General features: G+C 44.9%; 1 protein-coding gene across 7 annotated transcripts; it reads right to left on the bottom strand.

Moving 5' to 3' along the window:
• Window position 1: 1 nt before the first annotated feature.
• On the bottom strand, window positions 2–26,622 carry ELMO2 (engulfment and cell motility 2). Of its 7 annotated transcripts, XM_075108872.1 has the most exons (23): window positions 26,461–26,597; window positions 23,067–23,138; window positions 19,586–19,711; window positions 19,409–19,449; window positions 18,829–18,901; window positions 18,448–18,498; window positions 17,366–17,547; window positions 13,676–13,775; window positions 13,314–13,465; window positions 11,062–11,140; window positions 10,414–10,449; window positions 7,424–7,474; window positions 6,973–7,095; window positions 6,203–6,337; window positions 5,660–5,764; window positions 5,472–5,580; window positions 4,697–4,833; window positions 2,487–2,650; window positions 2,292–2,404; window positions 1,870–1,977; window positions 1,464–1,546; window positions 1,056–1,133; window positions 2–477 (listed from the first exon to the last, which is right to left on the bottom strand). In XM_075108872.1, exons 3-23 carry the CDS (start codon window positions 19,661–19,663, stop codon window positions 277–279), a joined length of 2,199 nt encoding a protein of 732 aa, XP_074964973.1. In that variant the 5' UTR covers window positions 19,664–19,711; window positions 23,067–23,138; window positions 26,461–26,597; the 3' UTR covers window positions 2–276. The 7 variants fall into 7 exon arrangements, with proteins under 7 accessions (XP_074964973.1, XP_074964974.1, XP_074964971.1 ...); XM_075108873.1 differs by lacking the exon at window positions 23,067–23,138 and having other exon boundaries at window positions 26,493–26,622; XM_075108870.1 differs by lacking the exon at window positions 23,067–23,138 and having other exon boundaries at window positions 26,461–26,585.
• Between the last annotated feature and the right edge of the window lie 72 nt (window positions 26,623–26,694).

Below are 26,694 nucleotides of genomic sequence, written 5' to 3'. Positions count from 1 at the left end.
CCACGAGAGCGCTACTGGTTATTATTGTAACTGATAGGAAAGGCGTGTCCCGCCCCGCCCGGCCCCACCCAGCCCCGCCCCGCCCCGCCCCGCCCCGCCGCTGCAGCGGCAGCGGCAGCAGCAAGAGGCCGGCGGCCCCGCCGCGCAGGGCCAGGAGCAGGAGCGCGGCATCAGGCTGCGCTCAGAGGGTTGCGCCCACCGTGGGCTCCAAACACAGGAACAAGAGCGCCGGCCTCCCGCCGCGGGCCGAGGCTGCCCGGAGCGGCTCGGTCCACATCAGCCATAGTGGTACACGAAGTCGTAGCTGCTCGGCTCCTTGGGGATGGGCGGAGGCGCTTCGGGAATCTGGATGTTCTCCAAGTCCAGGAGTCTCAGCTTCATTTCCATGCTCAGCAGTGTGTCCAGGTCACTTTTAGTCAGCTCACTGGACATGTCCTTCCCCAAGAGCGCATTCAGCCCATCAATCCAGATACAGTACTGGGGGAGGAGGGAAAAAGAAAGGATAATTCACAACTTCAGGCACAAATGATAGGTTTGGTTGAATCTTTCCATCTGTACAACAATGAAAGACACTCATATACAGCTCCAAAACAGGAAACATGGGAGGGAGTAAACCTATGAGGAAGAAAAACCCAACCCCAGAACAGTGTCCACAGAGACTTCCAATGGAAGTTAGAAGCCTAGAGGTAAGCATGACCCCATGGCACTAGGAGAGGGCCAAGAGTTTCTATTGTGGCTTAACAACAGAAAAAACAAAGCTATTTTAGGCATCGGTGTCTTACAGAACGGGGAAAAGGGATCAACTGACTTGCATAGTAGGAAAGAAAGTAGCAGTCCAGACTAAGGCAAATTAGTGTAGGATTATTTTTTTTTTAAAGAGGAAGGTAACTGGGAGAAAAAAAAAAAGACAACTCACACTAAGCATTGGCAACATTTTCTAAGAATTACCCTGGTGGGAGACATCCTGTTCAAGCCTTTAATGAGAAGCAACTACTCTTTTTAATCTGTGAAGTTTATTGCTTTATATTCTACTGCTTAACTGCTATGTTTCTTACCTCGTATTTATTAGGTGCAATGAAGTTCAAGGTCTCATCGGGATCATATAATATCGAGAAGGCCAATTCTAACACTTCCTGTATGGACAAAATCTTTCATTCATTGACTGAACAAAACAACACAGCACCTTCTGCCTGATAACCCAACATGAGAAGCTACCTTGCTGCAACTCAGTGCACTTCCCACATCAGTATTCTGAGCAACTCTGCATAGCCTATAGCACAGCCAGGCTATGCCCACAGCACCTAGCAATCACAGGTGAGTGCTAGGAAAAGGCCCAGATACGAGATGGGTTTTGTAAACAATACACCTGCAGTGTAGAAGACCATTTGCTCCCGTTGCCTGCTTTCAAAGTCTTCAAGTTTACAGCACTGGATATTAATTACAGGCAAAAAGGGGGCACTTACCTTGTTCTGTTTCAGTGCGCTTTTCTCCTTCATGTGTGGACAATCCTTCCCTGTGACAATGGCTTTGATGTCTGCAACTGGAACTAACAGTGAAAAAGTAAAACTCACCACCAAGAAATCCTAACCATGAGAAGACAGTTTTGTCTTTGCAACTGAGTGTTGTTCTGTTTCTTGTAGCTTATTACAGCAGTTTTCCATAACACATTACCAGCAAGGCATCCCTATGGTTGGCTGTTGCAAGAAATACCAAGGAATTCCAAGACTCAAAGGATTTGGGCAAGGACCAAAAGTTGATCTCATCTCAGGGCTTCAGCCACAGCTCTTTTTCTCTCATTTTTAGGATGGGACTCATAACAGCCTCTAGACGGCAGAGCACAGTGTGCTCAGAGCATTAATCAGGACTTACTTTTTTCCTGTAGAGATTCGAAGGTGACTTCTCCCTGGGCATTATCTTCCAGATCTCCATAGTGCAGCACCTTGTGATTCAGAGCCAGGCGACAATACCAAAATCTTTCTGGAACACACATCAAGTAGAATAAGCTGAGCAAGATCATTCACATAAGGTCGTACAGCCACTACATTATAGTCACCCCACCCGATCCAATCCCTCTACTCCCCCACTTCCTCAGCACTGCTTCCTGTTCAACAAGGGGGAGACAATATTCTAAGCAACGCACATCTGTTCCACCCCAAACTACTGGCTGGTATAGACAGCCCAGGTAACTGGCTTTCCTTTCTGGCAACACACCTGCTGACTGATTAATATATTAGATTTTATTTGTCTACAGTTCTTCACGTGAAAAAATGCAGTAGATGCTGTCACCTTACCTTGTCTTCTGCGATTTCCAATTTTTCGAAAGCTACTTCCCTCACAAAGCCTGTTCAGGCGCTGTTGCTTTATCAGCTCCAAGATCTCAGGCTGGATTTTCTCTCTCAGCTCCCTGGCCATCAAATATGGAAGAGTAAGTAGAAAATGGAGATAAGAGCAAGCACAGAAAGCAACTGGTTTTGTTAGGCACTTACACAATAGGTGGTGACTGGAAGTCATCTTGGCTCATTCTCTCAGACTGGCGTAGTCGCAGAATCTCAGAATAGCTCAGGCTGCGCAGTTTGCTCTTGAACTGGTCCAAGGAGTTTGGTTTAGAGGGGAGAGCCCGTGTGATCTGTTCCCTCACAACCTGCATAACCTAAAGAGGTTGGGCAGGAGACAAAAGAAGTCACATTCTTGCTGCTCAGTAGCAACAGAGAACCAGGGCACAGCTCAGTAGCAGCAAAGAACTGACACAAAATAACTGGGGCCAAAAATGTCAATGTACTCGTGACTTTGAAGATCCAGAAGAGCAAAGAATGACCTCAGGTCATACCAAATAAAAGCTGGACCATCCTCCCTTACAGCCCATGTCAATGTCCTGTGTCATGGTTTTAGCTAGGATAGAGTTAATTTTTCTTCACTGTAGCTGGTATAGAGCTGTGTTTTGGACTTAGTATGAAAATAATGTTGATAACACAGAATCACAGGATGGTTGGGGTTGGAAGGGACCTCTGGAGATCATCTTGTCCAACCCTCTGCTTGAGCAGGCACCCCCAGAGCAGGGGGCACAGGAATGTATCCAGGTGGGTTTTGAATATTTCCAGGGAAGCGACTCCACAGCCTCCCCTGGCAGCCTGTGCCCCTGCTCTGGCACCCGCACAGTGAACAATTTTTTTCTCATAATCAGGTAGAACTTCCTGTGTTCCAACTTGAGCCCATTGCCCCTTGGCCTGTCACTGGGCACTATTGAAAAGAGCATAGCCCCATCGTCCTGACACCCACCCCTTAGATATTTATAGGTATTGATGAAATTTCCCCTCAGTCTTCTCTTCTCCAGGCTGAACAAACCCAGGTCTCTCAGCCTTTCCTCATAAGGGAGATGCCCCAGTCCCTTGATCATCTTGGCAGCTCTCTGCTGGACTTGGTCAAGCAGTTCCGTCCTTAAACTGGGGGGCCCAAAACTGGACACAGTACTCCAAATGTGGTCTCACTAGGGCAGAGTAGAGGGGGAGGATAACCTCCCTCCGCCTGCTGGCCACACTCTTTTTAATGCATCCCAGGATACCCTTGGCCTTCTTGGCCACAAGGGCACATTGCTGGCTCATGGTCAGCTTGCTTCCCACCAGCACCCCCAGGTCCTTCTCAACAGAGCTGCTTTCCAGTAGTTCAGCCCCCAACCCGTACTGGTGCATGGGGTTGTTCCTCCCCAGATGCAGGACCTTGCACTTGCTGTTGTTGAATTTCATCACGTTCCCCTTGGCCCAGCTCTCCAGCCTGTCCAGGTCTCGCTGGACGGCAGCACAGCCTTCTGGTGCATCAGCCACTCCTCCCAGCTTGGTATAATCAGTGAACTTGCTGAGGTTACACTCTATCCCATCATCCAGGTCATTGATGACTATATTGAACAGGACTGGACCCAGCACAGACCCCTGGGGAACACCACTAGTGACAGGACTCCATCCAGACTCTACTCCGTTGATCACGACCCTCTGAGTTCTGTTGTTGAGCCAGTTCTGTGTCCACGTCACTGTCCACTCAGCCAACCCACACTTCCTTAGCTTGCCTGTGAAGATACTACGGGAGTCAGTGTCGAATACCTCACTGAAGTCAAGATAGACAACATCCACACACCCATGTTTTAGTTGTTGCTGGGCAGTGCTTGTACTAGTCAAGGACTCTTCTAGCTTCCCATGCTCTGCCGGGTGCACAAGAAGCCGGGAGGGGAGGGGGCACAGCTAAGAGAGCGGATTCAAACTGGCCAAAGGGATGTCATATGACGTCATGCCCAGTATATTAAGTGGGGGAAGTTGGCCAGAGGCAGGCAGCTATCGTGGCTCGGGGGCTGGCAGTGTCAGTCAGCAGGTGGCTGGGCTTCATTTCTCCCTCTCGTTATTTTCCTTTTTATTATATAATCCCTATTATTATTATCATAATAATTATTATTATAATTACTAATTTACTTTAATTATTAAACTGTTCTTATCTCAACCCATTAGTTCTCTTGCTTTTGCTCTTCCAATTCTCTCCTCATCCCACAGGGGTGGGGGGAGTGTGTGAGCAGCTGCATGGTGCTTAGCTGCCAATGGGCTAAACCATGACACCCTGTCATACCTTCTGCACCCTACTCTTTGACCAAGTGTACAGGCTGAGTGAACAATGTTCTGTCAATGATTCTACAAAAATACCTCTTCTCCACTCTGACCTTATTAAAATCTTCTGCTGTTGCCCTCATTTCTTTCCAGGTCTTGTTCAACAGCTGGATGCAGATGGCAAACAGCTCCTCAAATGCACGGTCATGGGTGAAAAACATGGGGTGATAGTCATTCCGCCCTTCATTGGCTTCAGGAAGAAACAGAAACCACAACGATGTGAGCATATTGCACAAGAGCTACTAAGGGTAAATAAAATCCACTACAGTGACAGAAACCTGATGGTGTACAATAGTACTAACTCAGAGATTAAGACAGTTCAATGCTTTGCCTCCCCATAGACAGCCTATATTGGGAATGGCAACTATCCCCACACCTCACCATGCAAGCCTCTGACTCTTATGCCGTTTTCATACTAGTCCCCCCAAATGACTGCTTGCAGTTGTTTCGCATTCTCCTCTGGTAGAACTTCTTACAGTGGTTAACTGTCTCAGAATGCTGTTTTGAGACTGTCAGAGCTACTAAACTTTCCTCAAGTTCATGATGGTTTCTGGAGTGTTTTTTTATACACTCTCGAAGCTTCAGGAAGTTGAAGCCTTCCGCTTGTGTCAGTTTTTTCAGGAGAACCAGAGTGCACACAACAAATTTCTTACTTTGATACTGGTATTATCACTGGGAGACTGACAGTGCAACTCCAAGCTCCCCCTGTTGTTACATGGCAGAAGTGAGATTGAGGTACAAATGCTTGTGAATATTGGTCAGCCTGGAAGCTACTTCCAGAGTATCAGCCCAGCAACTTGGAGAGCTGGGGTAATAAATGGTACTTACGTAGTTCCCCAACTTGCAGGATCTCACAAAGCATCCTGGTAAGCTCAATGGCACTGCGCCCGAAGGGACACTCATGCTTATCTTCTCGACTGCTGTTCTCCAGAACAATCTACAAGAAGAGAATGCAACACGCACTAAGGAGACCTGCTAAGGTGTTGGTATCTGCAAAAACCAGCACCTTCCCTTACCCTGATGTAGGTGTCCTGATGAAATTTGGCCAGGTAGAGCATGTTGTCCAATGCCAGCATCCCTGGAGGAGTCTGAGTAAAATCCATGGCTGGATTGATGTGATTCTGTGAAGAGTGTGTAGAAAGAACCCAAACAAATTAGCTCAAAGAAATTGTATGAGAACCTTTTCTGAAGGAATTTTACAACTGCCTGCCCATCAAGCACTCCCTCACATCTATCCAAGAGGTACTTCGGACACCAGCTGACAATGCTATCCGACCCTTCTAGAAGAGACGCTGATTCCGACTTCTTCATAGAATAGGTGCATGTGGTAAGTAAGTATCTCCAGAGAACGTGCCTAATGACCCCTGGCATTTAACCAATCAGCAAGTTCATAATGATCTTCCCTGCAAGTCTGAGTGTGGCTGAATTTCTAAAACTCAGGTATCAAAGTATGGTAAAGCAAACAGCTATTTCTGTTCCTTATTTCCCCACAAGTCTGATGGAGATTGCTTAGATTGCCTTTACGGGCTTTACAGTCAGCATTCTCTCTAGATGCCTACAGTGAATCCCAGCATCTTGTAGTCCTTGGTGTACATGGCTTTGCGTTTTTCTGTTCCACTGCCAGGGACGGCGTTGCTGTCAGACTCTGCATCAAATGCAATTCTTCTCAACTCAAATATGATGTCTCTCTGTGCCTGAAGGACAGAAGGCAGGGAAATGGTAACATGTGATCAATCAATTGGGCAGTATTTTCATACAACGCACAGCCCCACCTCTCTCCAGAGCTCACACAGTGAATAGAGAGATGCCAAAGGTCATTAACATTACATAAGAAGAGGCAATGCATTTAAAAATGGCAAGTTTCAGTATACTGGGTAAAGCAAATTATTTGTTTACATTTTCCCTTTAACTGCCCCAAGTTTAGATAAGGCAATTTCTAGGCATTCAGATAATGCTAAGGCATTTCTCACTCAAGGCTACAATACATCTAAAAATGGAGTAACAGATACCTTAAAAATGCTCAGCTTCCTTGTATACTGCAAGGAAATGGATAAAAGGATGTGCCACCCATAGAGGTGGAGTAATCAGTTTGACAGCTAGCATCACACTGGTCAAGAACGGAGCACGTGGCTTCCACTGACCACTTTCATCTCTAAAAGTCCCATAGCATACAGCAGGATAGTCATGAGCACACCCTAATGTCAAAGACTACAATGTGAGGGCTGGTTTTGAAACTTTATGAACCATCTACTGCAAATTCTAAACAGTGCAGGAGTAAGGCCCCTTGTATGTCCTATTCTATCAGATCTTATTCAGCTCTAATAGTGACCTGATCATTGGGATCCATCTTGGTCATCATTCTCTCTTCCAGGAGATTAAAGGTCAGGACCTGTAGCACATACAGCTGATGTGCCATTTCTGTTTTAATTGGGCGGTTTCCTCTGATCACGTGCTGCAAAATAAAGCATAGGGTAGATTGAAGAGAATACACATAAAAACTGAGGTATTAGCTGTAGGCATATACCATGCTGCATGTACATCTCTGTATATGAAGATTCAGCTGTTTAACCTCCATATTCCATGAGAAGCTTAATGCTAATGCTCTCTAACAGCAGAAAGAAGCATCCTGATAACTCCCTTTTGAACAAGTGGCTCCAATTTCACCTTTGAAAGAGTCACTTTTCTGGAAGTGCCCTGAGGGCAGCAGAATTTACTCTGCACAAGTGAAACCTCTATTGAGAGAACATTAGGAAGCACTCTGTCATTCCAGCCATACTTACATTCAGGATTATAGACCTCAGGTGCTTCTGGGCAAATGCATTAGCCATTTCCTGTTGTGGAATTTAGAGATGAAATAACATGAGTGAAATATAAACAAAAAGCCCACATTGTGCAGAAAGAAGAGAAAGAAGGAAGCCTATGAATTGGAGATAGCACTGGCACACAACAAAGTGCTTTTACTACAGACTGTCAATTTAGCATGGCATCTCACCACAAAGCAAGCATCAAGTTGGGATGCAAGGGTCATCTTTACCATGGCAGAACTCATGGATGGTTCCCCTGTGAAACATCATTAATGTGGAGAAAGGCACTAGGGTGGTCAAAGAACGGAAGAAAATTTAGCTTAACACTGGACATCTAATGATATTTCAGTATCAGGAGATATGGCAGCTGGGACCATACTGTGGGTTGCCCAGAAAATCTGTCATCTACGAGAGTTTCCTTCAATTAGCATTTCACAACTTTCTATACCTAGGTATACATCCAAGACAACAAGGGCTAGAGGATGTAGTTTTCAGGTCTTTTCCCTCTCAAAAACTCTCCTTCTGAAATCTCCATTTCCTTTTTCCCAGTTCCTAAAGAGACGTTTAGAAGCCAGTTTAAGGACAATTTGCAGAAGCACTTCAGTTTACAAAAGATAAAGGGTAAATAATTTTCATGCTTAAAAGAAAGCTTCCAGTTTCCCTCTTTACGTCATGGCTTCCTTCCCCAGATGAGGAGGGTTTCCCAACTATCAAGTCAGGATGACAAACTGTCACAGCAGGTGCAAGTGTCTGCTGCAAGCCTTCAGTTCTGCGACCAATTACACGGACACCTGCAAAAATCTAACCTGTGCTTTCCTTGTAAATTGTGAAGATGCACTTTGTAAAATACCAGCGATCTCATTACACCTGCTAGGAGAGTGGCACAAGCACTAATGTCAAGATGGAATATTATCAGAAGTTTGCTGTTATAAGCAAAATCTTTGAGTAAGGAAAATCTGTTGGGCAATACATCATCTGGAAGAAGTCCAAAAGAACTGCCAGTCTGAGATCTCTTCACATTCCTGTGCAGGGCAGATTGAGAATTGGAAGCAGATGTGCAGTCTTAGACAATTGAACTCAATCAGCTCTACATTCTGAGCAATCCAAGACTGTTCCAACTGGTCATATCAACCCTGCTCTTGACAGTCTTTATAAGGTGCCTTGGAAAATGTGTATATTAGCCTCATTCCAAGGCCCTGTTATCACTTTTGCTACAGACAGAAACCTCCTAAAACAAGAAAGCTATATGCTGGCTGAAAGCCAAGCCATAATGGCTGCAAGTTCAGCAGCACTTACGTTACAACCAAAATGAGTCAGTGCTTGAGTGGAAGATATCTAAAGAAGCATCTAGATGAAGCAGGAAGTGGTTTCAGAGATAAAACACTGCCCTCTGAGTGATTGTGTTTTACTATGATTTGTGAGATGTAGTACTAAGAACAGAACAAGGCCTGCTGTTAGGATTTGTTCACGCATGCAACACAAAGAATCCTTACTCTGGATTAGTTTGTACATGGAATGAAGTAACAGGTGACTGAAGCAGATAAACAGTGGGAAGGACAAAGACAGTTAAACAATTCTAAATAGCATAGTAAGAAGCATGAGCACACACAGCCTAATGACTGCTAAGGGATCTACATTCTGATGAGAATCTGATAATGCCCACTTTTCTGCTGGATGGGGCCACAGAATCACAGAACCATTTATGCTGGAAGAGACATCTTGAGATCACCTAGTCCAGCTTCCCTGGTTCAAGCAACATCAGACAGAGCAGGTTATGCAGGAACATGTCCAGTCAGGTTTTTAATATCTCCACTGATGGAGGCTCCACAATCTCCCTGGATGACCTGTTCCAGTGTTTGACTACCCTCATATTAATTTTTCATTTTGTTTGTGTGTGTGTGTTCAAGTGAAATTTCCTGGGTTTTAAGCTGTGCCCATTGCCTCTTGTCCTGCCAGCAAGCACTACTGAGACGACTCAGGTGCCCTCTTCTTTATTCCCTTCCATCAGACATTTATACATATTGATAAGACCCCCCGAGCCTTCTTTTCTCAAGGTTGATCTATCCCAAATCTCTAGGCCTCTATTCATATGAAAGATATTCCATTCCCTTTGTGGTCATGTGGATTGTGTTCAAGGGGGTGAAAAACCAAAGCGAAAGATCCCTTAGAATTTTATTTGCTATGAAGTGTAGTATGTTGGCTAAATTACCAACAAAGGAGTATGTTCTTCCATATTTTCATGTGTTAAGCATATATTAATGTTAGAAATTATGTAACATTTATTAAGACCATAGTTTCCCCTCTGAAGGCACTGCATCCTTGGCAAAAGTGGAGCATTCTCTGTGCCACCCAGAAAATCTAAAAAATATAACAGGATTTCAAGATACAAAAGGTTCCAAATCAACCTATTAACAGGAGTGGTGATTCCCCTGGAGATAGCATGGGGCAAAAACCAGTCTTATAGTAAAATCCCCAAAGGGAGAAGTCACATATTAGGCAGAATGTATGCTCTAGCCCCCACCAGCACTAAGTTTTGTGACTGCTCTTCACAGACAAATTGCTCTATCTTTAGAAGGATGCAGCTGGATATGAAACTGTCATTAACAGAAGCAAGATTTGGAGTATCAGCTCAGGCTGCACTAAGTTTAAGGAGCCCCAGACTGCTAAAGAACTGGTTCCAGTTTTAAAATTGGTTCATCTGGTCAGTCTTGTGCTATCAGTTTCCTTTTACGATCAGCTTTATTGTCTTGCATGCACAATGAGTCATTCAAGATTTCTCCTGCTACTGACTCTTCTCTCCTTCACAATCCCAGTACATCCCCAGGAGCTCTCCCGCCCTTCTCCCTAGGCTCATCTGCCATCTGAAGCCTGTATGCATAACTTCTGAGATACGAGGAGGCGTAACTGGAGAAAAGCTAACATGCCTACAGTTCCGCATGACCAGCCCCCAGGCTTGAGTTACTTACAGTGATGGGCAGGTCTAGTGGGTTAAGCAGCTTGTCCTGCTGGCAGAAAGCAAAAAAAGGCACAAAGAAGCAGACAGGATTTAGCTCGGAGTCCAGAAATAAGGCACAAACGGGGCACTACAGAAGAAAGGCTTAACACAGCAAAGCTACACAATACAGACATATGCACATCTTGCATGTAGTTGAGATCTTGGGGCTTTCCTCAGAGCAGGACAGGTGTTTCATTTCTCACATCTGCCAGTGGGAATATCCCCCTACAACTTAAGAAAGGTCCTTTTTTAGGGGGAGAGGGAAGTGGGGTGCTTATTTAGTAAGTATATACAACCCCAAGGACTCTACCCAGCCTACTTCTCCCATATGGAGTTACCATTCTTAAAAAAAAAAAAATCCATGCTATACAGAGGATTACTTTCTGTCTCTCAAGGCCTTCCAGACTCCTTTCTGAGCACCTCCTAAACATATATGTGCTACTCCAGAACACATTTATAGTGGGATGGTACTTTTTCTCCTATGTTGCCACACTGAAACAGCTACATAAGTTCTTGGCAAGGTCTGAGGTCTGCCTTGCCCAGACAATACGATTTCTGAGGCATAAACAGCCAGCCAGTAACCATTATTCAGGTTTAAAGTCAGAAAGCATGAACAAACCTGTCTCTTCTCCTCAGGTGCCTTCAGGAAGAGGGCATTGATCAGGGCAATGGCATATGTCTGAATCTCTTGGTTTGAGCTGCAGAAACAAAAATGGGGGGATCATAAGAGAACACACAGTATAGAGCATTACAGCTTGCTGCTTTGCTGCAAGAACATTTACTACAGCTATCTTGCATTCAATGGACAAGCATGATTCAGGTAATCTACTTTCATGCCATCCAACTCTTCGTAAGGCCTGCAAAAAGCTGACAGAAATTGCTGACTGATAGCTCCATTATTGAGAAGACAGTGCAGACTGCAGCCCAGCAGAGCTCAGAATTCAGCGCTACCAGTTGTTTCCAATGCTGAAACTATCTCTGTAAAGCCTAGTTATACTGCAGTCTGTTACACGAATACAGCTAGAAACTTATATGGAGCAAGTAATTTTTCTCCCCTGTATCAACAGAAGCCACCAAATGCAAGTGGAACTAAGGGAGAGGCATGCCTCTCTTTATGGCACTGCCTTCCAACCTCAATAGTTTGACACAACCCACACGCCTTTTTCTTATTTTCACTGAGGAGCTTCTTCAGGTAAAGGGTGCTTAGTCCCTTCCAAGATCATGCAAAGCATGTGGTTTCACTTGTGATGCTTTGAATAAGCTTTCAAATGCCAATCACACTCTTTTCCACCCCCATCTTGATGCTCTATCAAATCCAATTTTGTTTCTTGCTATACTATTCCTCTTGGGAGACTTCAAGCCCTTTTGATTAACAGGAATCCAGTGCATCACCTACATGAATTTGTGTGCGTGTGTATACTTAAAAAAACCCCAAAACAACCTGTTATAAAACATCTAAAGCAAAAACATCTTTCAGCTTAAATAGCTATCTTCCCCACTTTGGCAGTTATCCGTGGCATATCTGTGAATAACCACCGTATTCTCTCTTCTATTGCTTTCCTCCAAATCTCCTTCATTTTGATCAATCTGCCATACTTCAAGCATGCAAATGTTCATGCATCATCCTAGGTTTTCCTTGGGCCTCCAAGCTTTGCGGGTGTCTTAAGTCTGTCACTTCACCTCTCCTATGCTCTTTTTTGGGGTTTGCTGCTCTTTTCACTACACTGCTTGCTTTTAGACACAGCAAAACAATTTTAAAATTAATTTCTCCTCTTCCAGCTCGTCTCTTTCAGGTTTATTTCCATGGACCTGTTCTTCCACAGCCTATCCTCTGTTAAAGATTTTTCCCTCCTAATAGTCTTGCCAAACAAACACCGGCAAATTCTGACTCACCCTCCAGCCTCCCTTTTTACAGTATTCCCTGCAGATACTTTCTTCAGCAACCTTCTCTGTTCTGGAAGCTCTTAAGCATATGAGTATGTCTTGAACAAAGATATTTTGCTTAAACTACTACACAAGCGTGTTCAGTGTTAGGGCCAAGCCAGTGTATTACTAAAACAGAAATTATAAAGCTGAAGGAACATATACTCTGCAGAATAAAACTGCTGCAGTGTTAGCTTGTCTGTTAACAATTTCAAATCTGTAAACACTCTAAGCACACAGTGACATTGATGCAATACATTGTTTACACTACAATTTTGTTAAACTACCGTTCATTGATTAAGGAATATTATTCATATTCACAAATGGTGCTTTTCCACATTTTCAGAATTAAAAGGCTTGAGAGAAAAAAAACAAACTACTTAAAACTAACAAATGCACGCTTCTTTTTCATGGAAGGGTAGAACTGTCCTAGACAAACAGCCTTAAAAGCCAAATAATAATTTGTCAAGTTTGTTTGGGAAGAGGGGAAGGGGAGGTAGGGGGGAAAAAGGAAGCAAGAAAAGCCATTGCTTTCTTCCTTAATATGCAGGACAAAAACCAGAAGATGATGAGCTCTTGGATTCTAGTAAAGACAATTTAAAGAGAGGTGAAGGTGACAGACAACTGGATTCAGAATCTTTGGGAAGCTCAGTAAAATGCAGGTTTCGTCCTAACACTGAACACACCTGTGCAGCTGTTAAAGCAAAATATCTTTATTCAGGACACATCCTCACATGCTTAAGTAATTCCAGAACACTGAACATATTTTTCCAGGATCTCACTTTTAAAAAAATCTGTTAGAAATCCAGAAGTTCAAGCAAGATGTCATATCAGTAATACTTTAAAAACAGCATCTTTAAGTGTTTTAAACATAAAAGGATGTATTTTCAAATTAACAGATATTCATATAATTGATTTAAATCACACCACTGTTGGGTGGACACTCACACTTGCAGATGAGAAATGAGCTGCCCCACGGTGATCTCTTCTGCTATCTTCTGATACAGAGTCTGACTGTTTAGCACCATGCTTTCTAGAATGGCTAGGGATCGTTGGAGGATGGAGACATCTACCATAGGCTGACTCACATACCCTGCAATCTAAAAACAGATGAACCAGCAGGTCAACAGATGCCCATCCAGGAAACCTTGCGGTGAGTGGGACAAGCCCAGGGAGACGGGGCTCAGAAAGCTGGGTGCACTGCGCTTCTCAAGGAGTGCTCAGTTTCTCAGAGTCATCTTGCTCTTCCTGGAAGCTGCATTAAAGCACAAAAAGAAATTGTGTCTGCTCACCCCTTTACCCAAACTCACCTGTTTGATGAAGGTTATGGAGACCATGTCCCAAGAGACAATACCATGGTCCATGAGCTCCAAGAAGGCAGTCAGGGTGAAAGCCAACATCTCACTATAACTGAGAAAATGAAGAATGCAGTTACAAGAGATCTGGTAGCAAGGAAAAAGCCTGTCCAAGCTGAATCAGCTGGGTATGAGACAAACGTCACCATCTTCTCCAATAAAACAGGTTACAGTTTGGCAGCTAGGGCAGCAATAAAGTATTTGCATTTATGAAGATAATTTTACTGTTTTGTGGAATCATAATTCATTTTCCCTGATTACAAGCACAAATTAAAACTAGCAACAATAAGTTCCTAGTCCTGCCACCAGAGACTCAGAACCACCTGGATCAGTAGCTGGCTAGTGAAAGGAATAACAGCAGAAGCAGCAACACAGTATTTATTCTGGAGCAGTGCAAAGTATCACTACTCAAATGCAACACTTTCATGGGGGGTGCGGGGGTGGGGGGGTGGAAACCCAAAGCCAACCAAAAACCAGGAAAACCCAGAATATTCAGTACAATGTCAGTTAAAAAAAGACCAACCTGAAAAGGGGAAAAAGGACTTTTTAAGCCAATCAACTGAACATTTAAACGATCTGCAAACTTTAGGTTTTTAAACTGTTGTCAGATTTGAGCTTCAGAGTAAATTTATCTCATGAAACATGCAAAGATCTTTGGAAATTATAAGCCCTCCACACACACATAAAAACCGAACAAATATGTTTTAACATCAGAGAAAAACAAAGAAAAATGAGTTGTCATTCTGTAAATATTGGGACCTGGCTTGAAACAAAATGAAAATACAGCATGAATTGTGGAAAATTTAATGCATAGCCTCAAGACAAAAAGGTAAAAAAGACTGAGGGAAAGACTGCAAAACATGCTGAAAACTTATAGGTCTTCTATTTACTTATGTATTAGCAACTAATATATGTTATGACAATAAGTTATGAAGACTTTAAAAATGCTTTCAATGAAACAGAACAACTGCAGCAGAAAAGCCAAGTGAATTATTTGCATCAGAGTTCACTGTGAATGTGCTTGGGGAAACTTCCAGGTCAGAGTTTGGGTTTTTTGGTTTTTTTGTTTGTTTGGTTGGTTTTTTAAGAGAGAAGTCTTCAAATCTGTCATTTGACTACAGGACATTCTGTAACAAGATATTAATATGAAAAATAGGTGTCCAGAACCAGATGATATTCACTGAAGAATCCCAAAGGAACCATGGTGAAACAAAACACTGCCAAACTACTCATTGTGCTCTGTGGAAAGTGGCAAATATAACGCAAATTTTTACAGAGGACTCAGGCAGGAATCTGAAGGACAAATCAGGTATTTAGATATTTGGAACCAGAAAGATAGGTGGAGTCTATAATAATACCACTAGAAGAAAAAGAAAGGAGATAACTTCCTTCTACAAAAGCTGTAGAAATTATGTTTCACACGTGTATGTGTATTGGGTTTATGTGCCGAGGTTTTGGTAGCAGGGGGCTGCAGGGCAGCCTCTGTGATGAGAGGCTGGGCTGCCCGTGCCAGACACGGCTGGTCCCAGACAGCTCTGTGATGAACCCACCACTGGCCAAAGCTGAGCCCATCAGCCAAGCTGGCGGCGCTTCTGCGTAAGCATATTTAAGAAAGGGTAAAAAATGCTGCACAGCAGCTGTGAGAGAGGAGTGAAAACACATGTGAGAGCAACAACCCTGCAGACATGGAGATCAGTGAAGGAGGAGGGGGAAGAAGTGCTCCAGGTACTGGAAGAGATTCCCCTGGAGCTTGTGGAGACCACAGTGAAGCAGGTTGTTCCCTGCTGCCTGTGGAGCACCATGATGGAGCAGATATTCACACTGCAGCCCGTGGAGGACCCCATGTTGCAGCAGGTGGAGATGACCTGAAGGAAGCTGCAGCCCACAGGGTGCCCATGGTGGAGCAGGCTCCGGGTAGGAGCTGCAGCCTGTGGAGAGGACTCCATGCAGGAGCAGGTTTTCTGGCAGGAACTGTGGCCAACAGTGGACCCATGCTGGAGCAGCCTATTCCTGACAGACTGTGTCTTGTGGGAGACTCACACTGAAGCAGTATGTGAAGGACTGTATCCCGAGGGAGGGACCCCACACTGGAGCAGGGGAAAAGTGTTATGAGAAAGGAGCAGCAGAGACTAAGTGTTATGGACTGACCACAACTCCCATTTTCCATCCCCCTGCGCAGGTTAATGTGGGGAGGCAGCAGAAGAGTGGGGAGAGAAGGAGTAAAGTTGAGCCCGGAAAGAAGGGAGTGGTGGGAAGGTGGTTGTACTTTTGTCTTTGTTTCTCACCTTCCTACTCTATTTTTAATTGGCAAAAAAAAAAAAATTTCCCCAAGTCAAGCCTGTTTTGCCCAACCCATGAGCTGCTTCTTCCCTTGTCCTATTGAGGACAGGGAATGAGAGAGTGGCTTGGTGGGCAGCTGGCAGCCAGCTGAGGTTAACCCACCACAATACTGAAGGTCTGTGAACAGATCAGTAAGTCAGAATGAGAACAGTTAAGTACAACTCCTGGACCTTGAAGAGGATTTTTATGAGGTGCTTCACTAAGGCATCTTAAAGAACCCAAAACACTCAGCTGCTAAAGAGTAAAAACAAAAGCCCTTTCTTGCATTAACAAGAGACTGAAAGACAAGAAACAAAAAGGTAGAAATTAAATGGTCAGGTTTCAAACTAGTGAAAAGTTACAAACAAATTTCCTCACAACAGCACAGTGGTACTCGAAAGAGCTAAGAGAGGCACGGGAAGAATGATTAGCACTCTGGAACGGCTGCCATAGTTACAGTGTTAATGGACTAAGGCTGCAGCTTAGAAAAGGCATGACTAAGGGTTGATCTGAGAAAGAGATCTATAAGGTTATAAATGGTACAGAGAAGACAGAGGAATTTACAATTTCTCATAACAAAATATGTAGAGGGAATCAAATTAATATTAGGTGACAAATTTAAAACAAAGTAAGTATTTTTTTCTTATAAGACAAATAACTGTGGAACTTAATTTCCACACAGTGCTGTAGATGTCAAAAGGATAAACTTATTTAAAAATTAAGTAGAAAAACCTATGGAAGAAATACCCAAAGGTTCTTAAAACAGAGATATACAATTTCTGCTCAGGAAACCCAAAAGTTGAAAACTTCTGGAGACTGAAGACTGATACTTTCTGTGCTTTACATTCTTTAGCCCTTTCCATTCCCTAAGATAAACAGACCTTTGGCCTTCAGAGCAACTCTTCTTATGATGCTGGTCAAAAAGTACTGACCATATACACAAAAGCCAGCACCAAGCTTGCTGCTGACTGGCATACACATGCTGCCAGTTCTACAGGAATGTTCTTGTGTGCAACTGCATGTAGGTTTTTCATAGGATACCTTCTCCCTCAGACCACAGAAAAATAGCTGCTTGACGAGATTATGACCACACGGAAGGTAATAAAAATAATTTAAATTATCAAAGTGACCTTTCAATACAAGTTTCACATATTATAAATGTCTCTTCTTTTGCCTCATGAGGTTTAGCAAACTACTAGAAAGACTTTGTCTCAATTAACAGATCAGCATCTGCTATGAGGTTAGTTGCTTAATGCCACTTCAGCAAGCAAAATTAGCACCTTATTTGAGGCCCTGTTCCAGGGTCCTGGAATACAGGAAACTTACTGGGACAGGAGCTTGGTCCCGCTCTCCACAAGCCGTGTCAGCACTGTAACCCCTTCCATGTTGATGAACTCTGTGGCAAAGGTCACATCTGCTGAAAGTTTAGCCAGTTCCTTCATGGCATCCAGTCGGGCTTCCATGTTGTGCGACTGGATCCTCTCCATCAGCTGGCGAGCTGCCCTAGACTGGGAGGAAAGAGGGGTGATGCCAGTTACAGAACTCAGTCACCTGCCGACTGAGTTCTACCAGCATCAGCATTCTGTCAGAAGTCCATGGATGGGCAGAAAGAGCACAGCAAAGGTAGAGAGATACCAACAAGGACAGGATAAGTAGTAGCAGTCAGCAAGTCTAAGATAGACTAAAAAAAGGCTGCACTCAGCAACAGTTACAGCCAAGCAGGAGGCGATTAAAATGCTATTTTACATGTTAGAGTAAATGCTTGTTTTTCTTCTTGGTGAGGTGAGTGGAGGTGGATATTGAAATATGGACTGAGACTATTAAAGAAATACTTTTTTTTTAACATTGTATCTCTCAGATTTAAACCACCTCTTGCCCAAATAACTTCTTCCTGTTCTACTCACTCTCAGCTATATGCCATGACACTTGCACAAAAAAGGTCTAAGAATTTCAGTAAAAAGGAAGCTGCAGGAAGTCTGCAAAAGGCAACTGCTGAGGTCACAATAGCAGAAGTCACTAGGCACAACCCCCTCTGCATCAAATTTGTTTCTTATTTTAATTTCTGCATTAAGTCACTAGTACTGTTGCTTTCTCACTGATAATTCTAACTGCACTCATATTGAGAGTGTGCCTGTCAGTGCTTTATAACATGCTAATCTACAAAATACAATAAAAATGTAGACTGCATTTATTTACAGAAAGTCCTATTAAAGGGCAGAGCATCCAAAGGAAAGGTACACACCACAACTGGGAAGGAAATCAAGAGTGTACACCTCTGTGCGGAAAGGCCCACAACAAAGGTAAGCCCCCTTCAATTTAGGGAGGAGAAGAAGAAAAGCAAAGAGGCAAGAAACAGCCTGCCATGTGAGGATAGCTACTGAGAAAAAGGGATGTGAGGAAGCATTTACCGGGGAGACAGCCAGCTGTAGGATAGTTCCATTCTTGATGTCACAGCGAGTCTGAAAGAAAACATAAATTTTAAACTGCAGCAAAGTGTGGGGGAAAGAATGCAACTGGATCTACAGTGCACATTTGTATGCACAAGTAAAGGGGTTCCTATACCACACAACCCTACTGAGGGTGTTGAATTGAGTCACTGGGTCCTCACACCTACAAGCACGCAAAGGGAGAAGTGCAAGGCTCCTCGGCTGCATGACACCATTCAAGTCTGAGTATTTTTGATAGCGGAGGTGCCTCAAGGATTAGGGACAGTATTGTTCCGTGGCACTAGTCCAAGGCATTCTGCACTGTTGCCCAGGACATCAGCAAATTCTACCTCTCACACTGACCTGCTCTGTGATGTACAGCTGAGGACCATCAGCATACCGCAAGGTGTAGTATTCTGGGTTTGACAATGACCACCTGGCAGAGGAAGAAGATGGGCACATAAGGTTTTTCTTCTTCTTTCTTCTGGCTCTCAGTAACAGGCACTTGATCCCAGGAGGGTGGAAAAGAACTTTGAAGCAAAACTTTAGCATGGGAAATTAGGTCTCCCAAAGAGGACAGAAAATGCCTTCCTCTTGAGGAGGGGACAGGACTTCAGCCTGCTCTAAGTCAAGCTCTGTGGAATGTCTGAAGAGGCCTGTGCTTTATGAACAGCAAGATGGGCCAATCCTCAGAGACACTGACCCTAGAGGCATACATATGCACACACTCAGAATCAAAATAAAGATGCAAAGCCCCTATTTTCCAGGAGATCCTTTTGCTCCTGATTTAAACTCTGCCCCATTCCATGGCAAAAACTGGCAGCAGGCTGCATGGATCATGCTAGCAGCACATTGACAGGCAGCAGAGACTTTCCACAGTACCCCAGGAAGATTTGCCAGGGGGACAGACTTTCTCCACAAGGGTTAGCAGAGGATGACTCACCCATCACAGACCTCCTTGATGATGGATGCAAGAGGCCTTTTCTAGAACAGAAAGAGAGTGTCCTCAGTAGCCATGTTCCTCTCAACCAGAAAGGAATACTGCCCATTTCTATGCTTTCCACATTCCCGTATCAAGGTTGTGGTGCATTTCCTCCCCCACCTGGTTACCAGGTCTCACCTGATCTATTTCCAGCAGCTGGGCATTGGCACCTGGCCACTCAACAGCTACTTTTACAATGTCCGAAGGTGGTGGCATTGCTCCAGACTCCTCTGGGTGCCTTTACAACGGCATACGGCCCCACACCTGTTAAGAGAAAGGATAGTGAGCAGCTCTTTGAAAATTATTTCAATTGTCATACTGCATCTAACACCAAGCTTCAAAACACTACATAAGAACAGCCTTATGGCTTGCTGGGCCTGCCAGGGACAAAACATCCAGTGTACCAGATATCAAGGCCTCATACTAAAACAGCACATTGTGAAAGGTGTGCCCAACCTTATCACCAAAGAAACATTTCTGAGAGCTTGTTGGGGTCCTCGCACAAGGAGAGTCACTCTGATCAGCAAAGCCCCATCTGCCACCCACTGTCTGTACCGCCAGGTAAGTTTACAAGGCTAGTAAAGCAACAGCTCCCTAGGCTCAGCTACTGTCTGTACTGAGAGAGGGAATATACTGTCCAGGTAGACTCCCTCTCATGGGTGGTGTTTACTGATGCCCCATTCATATTTTTCAGATACCTTGATCCACTCAGGATACCCAAACAGGCTCCTAGGCAGAGCAGCAGCAGCTAGCTTTATCCTGTTCCCTTCCTATAACATCATAAATCCAAAACATCAACATCCATTCACAGAAGAAAATTTAACTCAGCATTTCCTCCGGAGGTCTACCTTTCACTCCTTTATCTGCCTTAGAGCATAAGCTTGCGTTCAAGGTTTGGTCCCAGACAGTTGTCAGACATGCTGGTTTGTGCTTTATCTGGTAGTAAGAGGCTGTAAAGAAATGTACTTGTTCAGTTCCTTTTTAATCCTCTCCTGGATGGAGGGAGTAGCCCTGTTCTCTCCGACAGAGCCACTGGGAGAGAGACAACACTCTCCATAAGCAGTTCTCAGGAACAAAGACTTCAAGCTGCCAAAAATGAGATCTGACCAGACATAGAAATAGTCCTGTCCTTAAGGACTCCTCCTAAGACTCAATTTCCAGCATACCCTGAATGAGATGGTAAACATCCGAAGAACAACTTCCCAGCTCCTATTTCTCCTGTTGGGGCAACCCAATCCCCCTTTCCCAGAATAGAGATGAGACAGTGCTGAGCAGGGACATTGTTTCACAAGTAACATTCTTTCCCAACTTCCTTGATCAACTGGGAAAGAGATGCTAAAACAGGCTAAGACTTGAAGGGAAACCAGCAGCCTTTGGAATTTTCCTGATGCAAGGCAAGTAAAGAAGAGAGAACTAGAAACATGGATCAGTGAAGACCAAGCAGCTGCAGAGATACTTGGCCCAGAAAATTAGTCTACATGACTACCCTGGAAAAGGGAATTTCCATTAAATTAGCTGAGTCTACCACTAAAGGCAGGTATGCCTGGACTGTATAAGATGTTGACCTAGAGATCCACTGATGATCTCAATCAATGAAGCTCATATAACACTTCCTTCCCTCAGAGACTGGTATCACTGCATGGAGAGATATGAACACTCAGGTGCGTGAACATTTCTCTGCATTTGTACACACACAAACCCCTTTATCATCTCCTTGTGACTTTTCTCAATCCAGTTGAGGCAGCTTCCTCACCTAGGAAAACAGAATGCTATGATCTCCTGGTGCAACCTTCTGAGATAGTTACACAATTATCATCACTCCTGCTGGCTGCAAATGCGGATGAGGGGTGCAAGTTTAGAATTTCTTTCATACCACCTCCTAGAAATGCCCAGTGTTATCACTGAGCTAGCCTTGCCCTCAAGTCTCCACCAGATCAGAGGTACTTGCTTTACAACGAAGGCATTTGCTGGAGAGAGAGATCAGCCATTCCCCTATTAAAACAAGTATTGTTTTCAATGAGAAGCCCTTCTGAAGCTGCCTTGCTCAGTTTGCTCTATTCTCAGCGAGTGTACGGTCTTTGCAGTTCCTGCATGAATCCAGGAAGCCTAAACTCCAAAGCTGTCTGGAGCTTCAGCCAACCCAAAAGGGAGGTTGGTATTGCATATGCACAGGAACACCATCCTCCTCCACTCCTATGACAGCCAGACTTTGTCCACTCCACCATCCCACCACCTGGAAAGTATCTGGCAAGCCAGCTTACCTCAACTTACAGAAATTATTACAGTCAGTACTCCTTGTGGCCTTCTCTTTCCTTTTTAGCACCAATCCTGAGAGTGGCTTATGTTTTCTAAAAACCCATAAAATGACTGTAAGACTAAACACATCTCATGCAGAAAAGCGCCAGTCAAGTTTGGTTCAGCTTTGCCAGTTTCTTAAAATAACATCTCCAACCTTTTAGACAAGCAGCACAGTGTTAATTCAGACTAACATATCAAGAAAGAGCTGGCCTCAGAAAAGCAACAGACTTGGTGTACCAACCAGGTTAAGCAGGTCTCGGGGGCAATGACAGAAAAGCATTTATATGATCCCTGTCATAAAAAATTGCAAATTAGAGTCAAGCAGTTACACAAACAACATCTGATATCTTACTTCCTAATCCTGGAGGGAAGACAACCAAGTCATCTCCCACTCCAAGATTCGCTCTGGATAAAAATTTTACCACTCTCATCTTGGCAACCAACAGGGAAGCCTGTCCTTCAGACGAAGTGCATCAGGTAAAAAACTCCAGCCTGGACAAGGTGAGGTCACACACAGGAAGGCTGCTCATGAGAGCTCATTTAAATCAGTGTTTCAAAGAAGCCTTTGCAGCCCACAGAGCCAGGCTAATTCACAGAAATCACTGAGCATACCCTATCCTATGGAAACACTGTCTCCATATCCCATGAGCATGTGCTAACATACCCCCCTCTTTCTTCACAAATTTTTATTATCAGTGTTCTCTTCTCCCACTCCAAGACAGAAAGACACAATTTACTCTTTGCTAAGAGAGAAATGTTAACTTGCAGCAAATATGCTCTCAAGAACCCTAAACCCATACAGAGCTGCTGGTGCTATTTTCATACCCATTACAATCAGGACTCTACTCTTTTCTTCCACACTCATCCTGAAGCAGCCAGTCTTCTTCTGTCCAAAGTGAACTAGGAATTCAGGCAATAAAGCATAAGGAACCCAGGGTCAGAAGAGCACCTTGCCTCATTGCATAAGCAGAGCAAAGCACTTAGGAACCTGCATAAAGACAAGAATGCTTTGAACATGATATATTTAGAAGACTGCAACCCCTGTACAGCACTTTTTATTGGGGTTAGTATCCATAGCAAGCCTACCTATACCAATTATCCTCAGCCTGTTCACAAGTCAACACCCAATACCTGCTATTTCTGAGGATAGGAAAAGTCTGCCAAGCATGCTGTACTGCAAGTTAGAAGAGTCCTTCCTGATCTTAAAACTTTGACTTTTTCTAACATCCAAGTACAATGTAATAAATAGACAAGGCAGAACCGAGAAAGCCTGCTGAACCAATGCACTCTGTAGCATGAGCTGTAAGAATTTGAAGCTTACCTGACTCTTCTGTCTTGCAAACAGATAGCTGAGCCTAAAAAACTATGAATCAGTCTTCCTCACTTCTTTTTCCTGAATTACACACACAAATAAATAAATACATTTTAAAATTCATTTAGACTTTCAAATTGCTTTTGCAGCAATAGCTCAAAACAAGGATAACTCATCAACTAAATCTTTAAGTACACTATGGCAATTACTGGTATACAAGCGGTAGCACAGCTCTGTACGTATTCCCCAAAGTGCCTAATTCGCACAACACCCCCAGATCTGCAGGATATATGGGTTTCCACCCATTAAGTCTAGAAACAGACAGGCAGTTCCCAAATGGTATATGATTTCCACTCACACTGCTCCATTCAGCAACTAAAGCCTATGATGGCCTAAACCTGAAAACCTGAGAAATCTTAGTCATACAGCACCAGCACACATCAGCTCCAATAATCAGACTGGCTCACAATAACAGAACTGATAATTACTTCTCCCACGAGTGAACCAACTCATGACTAGAAATAATCTAAATCCATTCAGTGTTCAAGGCACAGCAAATATACTGTGAAGAGGCAAGGCCCAAAGATCACATCCTTGAGTATTAAGAACTGAATTTGCAACTCTTTTCACTAATATACTCATAAGTAATTAGCATCTAATTACCACTTCTCCCTTCAGCCTTTTGCAGTACAGCCATAGTCTTTTATTTGTACTGCAACTTACATTGCAAGTTGCTACTGAAGAGTACAAGGAAATACAGTACTTCACATGCCATAAGAAAGAAGCCCAGGTTACTATAGAAGCCTTTACAAATCTCTAACTTGTCTTCTCCCTTGCAAAGAATATGCATCATTCACAGAGAGGAAGTGCACATTAAAACAAAAGCACTGATATTATGGGAAATTCTGCAGAAATCATAGAATGATTTAAGTTGGAAAAGACCCTTAAGATCATTGAGTCCAATCATAATCCTAACACTGCCAAGCCCACCACTAAACCATGACACTAGGTACCGTATAAATATAAATAAAGTCTCCTGTTTCATCAAAAAAAGTACTGCAGAGGTTGGCCCACAGCTCCTAGAGGTAATGCACTCTGTCTGCAGCTTCCTTGATAACCTCACCACTAAAACCAGTAACCAATCAAGTTGTATTACACTGCCTTCATGTCTCAAAAAAGCTTTCAGCTGCATACAAACTCAGAAAGTAACCCAAGTTAGACTATTTCTGCCCCAAACTTCTTCCATAAATGAGCACCCAATCATGACTGGAAACACTGTGCCCTATTCCAATCAGTTTGAGGCAGAGCAAATATGCAGTGGAAGAAATAGAGCTTAAGGACTGTTTTTTTGCACGGCAGCACCATTGAACAGATATCACATGAGCCTACCAAAGAAGAGATTCAAACATTAAAATCAATTGGCTAAGCAGAACCCAGAGAAGCAGGAACTAAAAATTAACAAAGGTAGGAAACTCTCCAGCAGTCTGGGTCAAACAACCCTTTGAAGGACCCACGCAGATCAGTGGCTCAGCAGAAGCAGCTTTCCAGAAGAGGACAATGAAGACTAGACTACAAATACAAAGGGTACTTCAGGTCAGCCTCGTAACATGAGGTTGTCTGTCAAATGCATTCTTTGAAAAGATTTTGCTGTACATCTGCAGACAAGAGAGGTGACATACCTTAAATTTTTCAATGGATATTTGCAGTGCACCAGTGATACATCTAATAAAAGGACTGTTCAGAAGTTCTTGGGAAGAAGCACAGGCTGCGATTTTGCGTAATTGTGATTATCAGTCACTTATGGGTCTCTCACAGCACATTCTTCTCAACAACAGCACGCAAGCAATTCTCACAGTTTTATACAGGGAGACAGCAGCCAAGCTGCAATCCATGAAAGATGAATTCACTCTGCTTCTGCAGAGCAAGTTCCTTCGTACAAAGCAGTGGTGTAGGGGTAGCTGCAAGGCAAGGAGAAATCAGCAGAGCCACTAATAACACACTATTCAAGAGACTTCTGAGAAGCTGCAAGCTAAAACAGAACTTCCCTATTCACAAACTCAGCCTTCTTTTCACTACAGATAGAGAACAAAGTGTGCTGCATACAGAATGAAAATGAGGAGGATGAAAGAACATTCCATGAAGAAGAAAAGCTGCCTGGTAGAATCCCCCTGTCAACAAGTGAAAAGCTGCAGCTTCTGAAACCTGTAGATGCGACAAAACATCCTAGTCAGTTCTCAGCAAGTCCCCAGGCGGTGGTACCAATGGGCCAAACAAAAGGTAGAAGCGATGTTAGCAGTGACTTGCTGGACAAGTGTGCAGAGAAGCCAGCTTCCTTGACCAAGCAGCACAAGAGGGTAGCACACAGCAGAGTCCAACCCGAGGGCTGCGTCACCTCATTTAGCATGCAAAGAGAAACATCCACCACTAGAGAAACCAAAGAACCAGGTGGCTCAGATTCTGTCTCTGGAACCCTACCTTCCTCCAAGGCCTTCCACAGCCACACTTTGGCTGCAAAACACTAAGCCTACGACTCTGGTCTCTTATATTGCGCATTCCAACAGAGTTGGGTAGAGACCATCTCTTGGCAAAGACAGAAACTGATAGCAACAGGAAAAAGAGAGAGGACTGCTTTTTTATTATTTTTAATCAGTCAAGCGAACTGAAAGCAGCCTGGCATCCAGCAGCCCCCGAAGCTTGGGCCACAACTCAATTTGAGGCGCTAAACGATTTTTTCCCCTGACGAAGCGCTGTCCGTTCGGGTCCGCTCGGCTCCCGGGGTGGGGGCGCGACCTGTGCCCTCCTTGGGCGGCTCCTCCGCCCGCCCGCCCCTCCCCGGTCCCACGGCCGCCCAGCGGGCCCCGCGCCCCCCCCCGAGTCGCGGTACAGCGGGAGCTCCGGGGCGGGGACCCCAGGCCAGAGCCTGGCGGCGGGGCGGGCCGCCGGAGGGAAGGGCCGCGACGGGCCCGGGAAGGCAGCACCAGGGACGGGACCCGCCAGGCACGAGGCCAGCAGCACGCCGCCCGGTTCCCCCCGGCTCCCGCCCGGTTCCCGCCCCCGCCCGCCGCCCTGCGCTCACCCAGCCCCGCCGCGGCCGCTCCACGCTCCGGCCGTCCGGCACCTCCGCCGGCCCCCCCTCCCCGCCCAGGCGCCGCCGGTCATTGGTGCCGCCGGCTGTCACTCAGCTCGCCTCGCCGCCGATTGGCCTTTACACGCGCGTCACGCGCCCGCAGCACGCTGCCATGGAAACCGCGGGCGGCTGACCCCGCCTCGGGGCGGAGCAGACCCGCCGGGCCAGCGGCGCGCGCGCCACCCGCCGGCCCCCGTTACCCTTCGTGTGTGACACTCTCCCCCCGGCAGCCCGAGACAATTACGTCAACCGAATCTCCCTCGTCCCTGCGCCCACCGCTCCTTCGGGGCCGCCACGGGAGGGCTCACGTTGGTTCCCCGTGCCTACGGCGCCCCGCCTCCCGGACCGGCTGCCACCGCCCCGGGCTGGGTCTCCACCGGCTCATGCACAACGGCCTTCCCTGCAGCTCTGCCGACCACACGGAGACTGGCAGGGAACAACCGGAGCAGCGGCGCCGCGCACGGACACCTGCCCCTCCGGAAGCGAGAGCGGGTCCGCGGCACCCTCCGC

This window comes from Phalacrocorax aristotelis, chromosome 13, assembly GCF_949628215.1.
Source record: "Phalacrocorax aristotelis chromosome 13, bGulAri2.1, whole genome shotgun sequence".
In the NCBI taxonomy this organism is placed as follows: Eukaryota; Metazoa; Chordata; class Aves; order Suliformes; family Phalacrocoracidae; genus Phalacrocorax; species Phalacrocorax aristotelis.
Note: the sequence above shows the minus strand (reverse complement) of the source record. Positions and strands in the feature narration are given on the sequence as shown.